Here is a 9,237-nt window from a genome sequence, read left to right on the forward strand (position 1 = left end):
CTGGGAAGCCTCCTTAACCCAGGAGGCCATTAGCAAGTGGGCCCCTTTCATGAGCTTTTCTGGGCTCTTTGCAAACCTCAGACTTAGGAGGTAACCTGTGGGGAGATGAGTGCTGTGTCTTTCTGTTGTTGTTGTTGTTGTTGTTTTTTTGGCTGCGTTGGGTCTTGGTCGCTGCGCGCGGGCTTTCTCTGGTTGCGGAGCAGGGGCTGCTCTTCGCTGCGGTACACGGGCTTCTCACCGCGGTGGCTTCTCTTGTTGCCGAGCACGGGCTCTAGGTGCGCGGACTTCAGTAGTTGTGGCTCACGGGCTCAGTAGTTGTGGCGCACGGGCTTAGGTGCTCCGCGGCATGTGGGATCTTCCCGGACCGGGGCACGAACCCGTGTCCCCTGCATCGGCAGGCGGACTCTCAACCACTGTGCCACCAGGGAAGCCCTGTCTTTCTGGTTTTGATTTTTAAATCTATCATTCATTCAGAAAAGGGCACATGTAAGTGAGCAGCTTCATAAAATTTCACACACTGAACCCAACCTTGAAACCAATACAGAGATTTTTAAAAACATCCTAACTGGCCCCACAGAAAACTGCCTCATGCCCCCTCCAGCCCCTAACCCAACCCCAGGGTCATCACTCTCCTGACTTCTAACTTGTTCCTGTCCTTCGTAACAACAGAATCCTGCAGGAAGTGTTCTTCAGCGTCTGGCACGTTTCTGAGAGCCTCCCTGTAGCTGCCTGGGTCGTAGAGCTCTCACTTTTCAGGGCTGTGTAGTGCTCCAACCTGACTGCCCAGTGCTTTCATTACGCTGCTGCTGAGGTTGGGGCCTGCCCTGTCGGAAGCCGTTACGAACTACGCTGCAGCGAACACTCTGCTACAGGACTTTCTGTCTCTTGGTGCACGCTGCACGACACGTATGTGCCTTTCTGCTGGCTGTAAACCCTGGGTCGGGGGCCCCTCGGGGGCCCCTACCCTTGGCTAACGGTGCTCCTGTGGGTCTCATCCCATTGCTCCCCAGTCTGACCCGTACACGGTTTGTTTTTGTTTTTCTTCTTCTTTTAAATACATCTGTTTATGGTCCCAACGGACTGATTCATCCTTAGTAACCAGCGACTGGTCGCAGCCATGAATTTCTACACAGGCCCAGCGCAAAGCCTGCTTCCTCTCCGGCAAAAAGAATCTCTTTCTCCCCGCAGTTGGGTGTCCCGGGTTCATCACCCTCCACGGATGCTGCGAGGTCGGTGGAGTCTGCCCGCTGCCCGCCCCACCGGTCCCCTGAGGGCAGAGCCAGGTCGCAGCCCGGGACACGCCTCGAGTGAGCCACCGACCTGCAGAGCCCCGGGCGACCCGCGCGCGGGGCTGGAGAAGGCGCGAAACCCGCAGGCCGCGGGTTCGGGGCGTTACTCGGGGCCGGGTCCCACAGGGAGCCCCCCGAATGGTCACCACCCCTACTCCCCCTCAGAAGGCGCCTCCGACCCTGGGGACCCCGCGCAGCCTGACTTCCCTTTTGGCGGAGTCGGGCGGAGCTAACCTTTGCCACCCAGCCCGCCCCTCCGGCCGATGGGTGGGGAGTGGATCGGGTTTCACTGGCGCAGGGGGGGTGAGGGGTGAGGGGGGGTGCCTCCCGCCCGACGGCGCCCCCCTTCCCCGGCCCCCACCAGGGGGAAGTCCGGGGTCGCTGCTCCCAGCCCGGCCGTGGGCCTGCGCGCCCCTCGGGCCTGGGGTGCCGGGAGGGAGGGCCCCGGAGGTCGCGGGCGGGGAGCGGTCGAGGGGGGAGGGGAGCGGGCGCCCCGCGGCCCCGCCTCCGCCGCGCCCTCCCCCGCGCCCTCCTCCGGGGCGGGATAATTGAACCGCGCGGCCGGGGCCCTGCGTTGGCTGCGGAGGCTCGGCTGGAGCTCGGAGCCCGCGCTGCCCGCGTGCCGCGCCCGGAGCCGCGCCCCGCGCCCCGCGCCCCGCGCCTTTGTCCGCCCGCCGCCCGCCGCCCATGGAGCGCGCCGCCCCGTCGCGCTGGGCCCCGCTGTGGCTGCTGCTGCTCGGCGGCCTCTCGCTGCTGGCGGCCCAAGGTAGGGGCGCGGGGCGGGGGGAGGGAGCGCCCCGAGCCCACGGCCCCCGCGTTACTGACTCCCCGGCACCCCGACCGCCCGGACCCGCGCCCCGTGCGACTTTTGGAGCTGCCGGCGCCCGGGAGCGTCGGCCGGCGCTGCGCCCCTCCGCGGCCCTCGGGCTGTTTGTGCTGCGCTGCCGCCAGGCCCCGGCGACGCGCCCCCCCCGACCCCGACCCGTCTCCTGGCTTCGGTCCTGACCACCTCGCTGACGTGGGGATTTGTTTTAAAGACGGATTCCTGCAGACACATCCTCCTGCCGGCCCTCTCGCATCCACCCTGCCCACCCTAGCGCCCACCCACCCCCTGGGGCCAGGGTGCGGGCTGGGGGAGAGGAAGGCTGGCCGGTGGTTGCCAGGGACCCCCCCCCCCGGCCTTGCACCACCCCGTGCCTGCGCCTTGCACCTTGAGCGCCCCTGGCGTACCTGTCCCCACTGCCCCCACCTCCACCCCTGCGCAGGCGCTGTGGTGCCCAGCTTGCTGGGCAGTGGGGACAGTAATTTGCCCAAGAGACAAAAGCAGTCATGGGGTAGGAGGCGGACATGAAGAAAGCGGAGAGGAAGGGAGTGGGCTGAAGGTGTTCAGGGCCATGGCTGTGTGTGCGGAGACCCCTGCCTGCCCACCTGAGACACCGAGGACCCCGAGACACGGGGTCCTGCCAGCCTCCAGACTCAGTTGTGGCTGGGGACAGGCCACCTCCGAACCCAGCCACCTGGTGGCAGAGGGTTGCTAGGGGGTCTCCACCAGCAGACCCGTGGCCCAGAGCTCCCAGCCCTGGGACAGACAGCACTGGGATGGCAGGCACCCGGCTCATCCTTTCTTCCTTAATCCTCAAGGCCTAGCTCCTCAGGGGTGACCACAAGGCCCCCCCCATCACAGCCATGACCTCTGACCTCTCTGCTGACCCGTGGCTCATCAGTCATTAGCCAGGCCAGCCTTCCTGGGGCCAGGCCCAGATTAGAGCCCCGACCACCCTTGGCCTCCCAGATTCTTTATCTCTGGCTTAGTTGAGTTTCTTTTAAATTCTGGGGACCACCCTCCTCCTCTGTCAAAGGTCATTGGTCGCAGCTAATGCTTTGCCAGGATTCAGGGATTCCTGGAGAGGCTGACGGGGGTGGGGGTGGGGGGGGGTGGGAGTGTGTGTGCAGAGGTTTCTTGGCTCAGTGGCTCCCTGCAGCAGACCTTCACGGAGCTCTGGCTGTTCCAGGCATCGGCTCCATCCTGGGCATGTCTGGGGGGGGACATCTCATGGTGGGGGGGAGTGCAGGGCTCAGCATTGACAGCAAGAGCCATCCCAGGCCCTGGGGCTTACCGGAGGCTTCCTGGAGGAGATGGCGTTTGCGCAGGAGCTGGTCAGGCAGGCAGGGAAAGAAGGGCATTCTGGTGACCCCTGGCTGAAGTGAAAGAAAGCCCAGAGGGGCCTTAGACTGGGGGCCACACAAGACTCCTGTTGGAAATGGAAGGGGCCCCGGAACCTCCTGTATTTTACACCCAAGGAAACTGAGGCGCAGAGAGAAAGCTTAGTGGAACTTTCCTGAGCCCGAGTCCCCAGAGACTCCATCGCTGTTCTTTTCTGCCCACTGTTTGAGAAGGGTCCCCTGCAGCCTGCCAGTGTCCAGCTTTGAAGGAGCGAGACTTGCTAGGCTGAAGCCTGACTGATGGCTTACAGCCATCTTCTTCATAGAGAAGGTCCTAGCTTGAAGTGTATAAAGGAAACCTTAATTGCACGCTGATGAGAACGCTGTGGTCCTTTGTCTCTTTTGGGAGGTCCCTCTTTTGAGTTTCAAGAAGTTTAGTATGGTTTGGGGAGAGAGAGTTAGAAAATTGCCCGGTTCCTTTCTGTGCCTGCAAACTGAGAAGCTGTAAGGTTCCCTGAAGCCTTGTAAGGCCGAGGGTGACACTGTCCCCACCCTCTGTGGAGCTGCGGGGTCCAAGAGGAAACATGCAGTTTAAAAGTGATCATGGAAAAGGCCTCGATGGTGAGCCTTTTAGCTAATCTGCTGAAACCCATTTGGTGACCTGGCCACGGAAACACAGAAGGGGGCTGGACTTTCGTGCGGGGGCAGAGCTGGAACCACCGGTCTGTCCTGTATCCATCTGTCCAGCTGGGTTTTCCTGAGAGCCAGGGTGGGTGGGAGAAGAGAGGAGGACGGTGTTGGGAAAGACGGTTGTGTTTTCTCCAAGACTTCTTGGCCTCTGGCTCCAGCCGGGCAGCCTTCCTGACTGATTACAGAGAACATCGCTGGGAGGAGAACAAAGGGGAGAGAGGACTTGGCTTGGAAACACGTGGCGGCACCGCTGCCTCTCCTAGAAGTTTCCCAGTTGGGTGGCAGGGGCTGGACAGGCTGATGGGTCTGCTGGAGCGTGAGACAGTGAGCCCTGAGGGTGCAGTGCCAGGGCCTCTCCTGCGGAGCCACAGCTCTGGGTCACGACCCCTCCTGGCACTCCCCAAGGCCACGCCCAACTTGGGCTCATTGGCCGCCTCTGATGGTGGCGGGGGAGCGTGACTCACCGTTGGGACCCAGCAGGCTGCCAGGAACCTTTGTGGGACTGCAAACATCTTTGCCTGTCATCCCTCAGGAAAGAACCACGGGCTTATCTGGTGGTTTTCTCATTTGTAAAATGGAGATAACAGACCAACTTTTTAGTTTGGCTGGAGGATTGAGGGAGAGAACATAGGACGGTGCCTGTCGTGGTAGCTGTATTATTATTATCTGTTATCTGTGATGTCTCCTTCCTAGAGTAGGATAGGACAGTATCCTTTTCCCCAAGATTGCACTCCTAAAACTGCATTTCCCCAGCCAGGAGCTGGGAAGGAGGCCCAGCAGGGCCACAGAACCTGCGGCAGCTGTCGAGTGCCAAAGCCGTGTTGGTAAAGGTCATGCAAAGTGGCCTCAGCTGGCCTCCTTAGGCGTTCAGTCGTCTGTACGCGAAATATCTGCTGAGGGCCAGCTCTGTGCCAGACACTGTTCTAGGTCTTGGGGATACGGCAAGGAGGAAGAGAGACCTGGCCCTTCTGCTCATGGGGTACATCTCCCGGGAGATCCAGAAAAGTGAACAATTACAAACCAACTCCAACTGGGAGTGAGTCAGGGAAGACTTCCCGGAGGAAGCAGCTTGCAAACTGGGATGTGAAGGAACAGAAGGAGGGCTGGGAGGAGGGTGGGGAGGGCGTCCCAGGCAGAGAGAGCAGCATGGACTAAGGTCCGGAAGGTGAGAGAGAACGTGGGACTTCTAGGAGTTCTGCCCCCTCCTCATGCTTGGGGAAGACCGCTGTGCCTAGCACCTTTTCCAGCAGCCCCTTCCCCAACCCCCTGCACACACCTCCCCCCCATTCCTCTGAAGGTGGAGCTCTGAGCAGTGAGCACAGCGGGTGGAGCAGCTTTGCAGGAAAACAGTTCTAATAGGGAGTATTTTGCCAGTATGTTTTACGTAATAAGAGGTTTTTCTTTTGCAAAACATCAAATAATAACAATTTCATTAATAATGCTTTTGCGGGCTTCATATGGTTCCAGTTTCCCTGTAATGGTCTCACATGTGGCCCGATAACGAAACGGGGTGGGGGGCACCCATTATGTCAACTTTCCTGGGATCAGAGACCCTTCAGCCTGGAGGGGAGCTCAGAGCTGAGAGGATGTGGCGCTGAGGCCAAGTCATCTGTCCCGAGTCATCCAGCTCGTAGCAGGCATGGCTGGACAGGAGGCTGCGCTTTGCGGCCCGCACTCTTTCCACTGGTCACCGCCTTTAAGCCCCAGGCTGGTCGTAGCGAGAGGCTGGGACAGGAGGGTCCTACACCGACCCACCCATTGCCGGGGCTCAGCACTTGACCAGGGTTAGGAGACTGGTCCCAGCCCTGAAAGTGATTCGAGAGACTCCCACACACTCTCTGCTCTGTCTCCTTAAAAACAGAATGAAAACTCTCTGCCCTAGGAAATTAGGATAATTGAGGTCTTTTACATTTAGTCACTAACTTAGTTCTTCTGGACAGCCCCATGAAGTAGGTACTACTGTTATTTCCACTTTACAGGCATGTAAACTAAGACCCAGAGCGTATACTCTAGCGGGCAGCAGGTTCCAAAAGGAAGAATAGGTTCAAGAAAAATACTGGCTCAGCCCATTAGCGTAAAAATGCTGTGATCTTGGCCATTTAAAATCCAGTCCTGGCAACCAGTCCTTGCTCAGGACGATGTGCTAGTAAATAGAGGACTCGGGACCCCGTGCCCCTAACCACTCGGCTGGACGGGCACTTCAGTGCCAGAAACGAGTGCTGTGTGTACGAGGGGCTCCTTTGAAAGAACAGGCATTTTCCATGGGGGGTGACGGGGCGGGGAGACCACAGAAGTGGGAGCCACAGCCTGGGCCCTTGAGGGGCTCGCAGCTGGCTTGACAGGAGGTGGCCCCCCCGGACGACAGCACCCGTCTTGGTTCAGATCTGTGGATGAGCCTGTCCTGTGCTGGCTGGGCCGTCCAGCCCGGGGTCTGGCTTGGTCGCACCTGTCCCTCAGGTATGGCCCGAGTCAGGGCCTCCTCCCTGCCATCTGGAGTGGCGCCTAGGAGCCCCCCCAAAGCACCAGAGCCTGTAATGCTCATCGCCCTGCAGGGGTTGGCTGACTGTGGCCTCGGGATGCCGGGAGCGGTCCAGAACCACCCTCAGGCTAGAGAGTCGCCCCTTTCCTGGCACCTCTGTACAGGAGAGTACTCTTGGCTGGTCTTGGGTCCTGGACACAGCAGGGCAGGCCCGGCCTCTGAAGAGAACAGCCCTGGAAGTTGTTTAAGTCGTGTTCCTGCTTAATCCGTGGGGACACCGCCACCGGCCTTGCCAGGGAAACTTGTCAGAGCGCTGGGCCGACACGGCCGGGGCCAGGAGTCTGGAAACCAGGTTCCCGCCCAGCTCTGCCCCCGACTTCCTGGGGGATCCAATGGGCAAGGGCGCCCGGTTGTTCCTTCCCGAGGCCAGGGGCCCAGAGCCTTCTTTCCCCCCAGTGACGGGTTCGTGATGTGTGCTGTCACGTGCATGGCCAGCTTCAGGCCACTCAGAGGGAATATACCAGAAGAGACAGGGGTCTGGATCCACTGGGATCTTACTCTTCGTGGTTTGTATCAAAGATGTAAGAACCAAAGAACCAGCCGTGGGCCCAGGGCGGGTTTTGTGATGGGCACTCGAGCAGAATTCGGGGAGGAATGGTTTGTCTGTTGGGATACGGAAATCGAAGATCAGCTGACCCACTCCCTTTACATAGGTGAGGAAACGGAGGCCCAGGAGGGGAGAGTGGCTTGTCTAAGGTCACTCAGCTGCAAAGTGGTGTCATTTGTAGGCTGCTTTTCAGTTTTACTCAGCAGACATTTCCCAAGTGTCTCCTTTGAGCCTGGTGTGGCCCCCGAGGAGCTGTTTGTCGCGCAGCCGTCGTGTGTCAGCTTGTGCCTCCAATTATTCAACAGACGCTCATTGAGGAGTCAGGTCGTGGAAGAGGCCCCAGCGACACAGGCCAGATAAGGTCCTTGCATCCTGGAGCTTGTGTACTGCGTGAGCTTCCTGTGGCTCTGGGCTGAATTGCTGCAACCTAGTGGCTTAAAACAGCAGAAGTTTAACCCTCTCACTGTCCTGGAGGCCAGCAGTCAGATATCAAGGCGTCTGAGGGCTTCCCTTCCTCCACGGCTCTGGGGGAGGCGCCGTCCTGGCCCCTCCAGCTCCTGGGGGGCGCCCAGAACTCCTTGGCTTGAGGCTGCACCCCTCCAGTCTGCCTCCACCTTCACGTGGCCTCCCCCTGCATCTCCTCTGTGCGTCTCTAAGGACACTTTCGTGGGACTTAGGGCTCACCTGGATAATCCAGGATGATCTCATCTTGAGATACTTCATTCCATCGACAAAGATTCTTATTCCAAATAAGGTCACATGCACAGGTTCCAGGGGTCAGGACATGGACACATCTTTCTAGGGGCCACCGTTGAACCCACTACACACACTAAGAGTAAACACAGAAACAGATGCACTAACGAAAGGTATCGTGGGCATCCGTGCCGGAGTGACTGTAACACACGTGACAGTGGGACACGGGTGGCTCTCAAGTGGGTGTCGGGGGAGGGGGGGAGCGAGTGAGAGCAAGTGATACTTGAGCTCAGATGTGAGTGGCAAGGAGCCGTCTGTGAAAAGACCTGGGGAAGAGCGTTTGGGCAAAGGGGACAGCCGGCACGCAGGCCCCCAGGTGGGACCAGGTGTACCAGAGGGGCTGGAGAGGTGGTGTGAAGGGGGGGGAGGGGGCGTGTGCCCCAGGGGGTGGCCAAGGCGGGAGGGGCAAGGCAGTCGTGCAGGGTGTGGACCGTGGATTTTATCCTAGATGCTCGGGGAAGGCGCCGGAGCATCTCCAGCGAGGGGAGTGGCATTCCTTGACTCACACTTCTAGAAGCCCCTCTGTGCTGCATGGTGGATGGATTACAGGGAGACCAGAATGGCGGTGGAATAAGCTGGGGGGAGGCTCCTGCGGGGTCCAGGGCCAAAGATGCCCCGGTGGGGTGTGGGGAGGGATCTGCGGGCCAGAGGGAAGTGGGCAGATCTGGGGCGTTTGGGAGGTGGCGTGGACGGACTCGCCGAGGGCTTGGATGTGGAGGAGGAGGGAGTTGGAATAGTTCAGGCTGGCCCGGTTATTTGGGCTCCAGCCTCTGGATGCATGGTGACTGCTAATTACTGAGGTGGAGAAGCTGGGCAGGGGCGGGCGGGGGTGCGATCAGAGTCCTGTGTGGAAACCTTAAGTTTCCTATTAGACTTCCGGGTGGAGCCTGGGCTCATGGGCGAGACCAGGCTGCAGACAGAAGTGTGGGAGTCTCGGCCGATGGGGGAGGCCGGATGAGGCCGCCCAGGGAGGTGGGGGCACTGGGGGGAGAGGACAAGGGGCCACGGCACTGAGCCCTCCCAGGCAGTTTGAGGAGGAGGAACAGCAAAGTGGCACCCCCTCGGGGGGGTCCCCAGACCGTGGGTGGTAGCTGGGACGTTGCCAGGACTGGTTTTTAGATGCTAGCTCTCAGTGTTTTTATGCTAATGGGCTGAGCTAGTATTTTTCTTTCTTTCTTTTTTTTTTTTTTTTGAGCCAGTATTTTTCTTTTATTTTTTTGTGGTACGCGGGCCTCTCACTGTTGTGGCCTCTCCCG

General features: G+C 59.7%; 1 protein-coding gene across 1 annotated transcript in view; it reads left to right on the forward strand.

Annotated features, from left to right (window-relative positions):
• The first annotated feature begins 1,951 nt into the window (after positions 1-1,951).
• The window catches only part of FBLN1 (fibulin 1), a 45,624-nt gene continuing 38,338 nt past the window's right edge, over positions 1,952-9,237 (forward strand). Inside the window, exon 1 of the mRNA XM_028490713.1 lies at positions 1,952-2,055. Coding sequence (XP_028346514.1) covers positions 1,977-2,055 — 79 coding nt within the window. The 5' untranslated portion in view covers positions 1,952-1,976. The remainder of the gene's footprint in view (positions 2,056-9,237) is intronic.

Source organism: Physeter macrocephalus, chromosome 6 (assembly GCF_002837175.3).
Source record: "Physeter macrocephalus isolate SW-GA chromosome 6, ASM283717v5, whole genome shotgun sequence".
NCBI classification, from domain to species: domain Eukaryota; kingdom Metazoa; phylum Chordata; class Mammalia; order Artiodactyla; family Physeteridae; genus Physeter; species Physeter macrocephalus.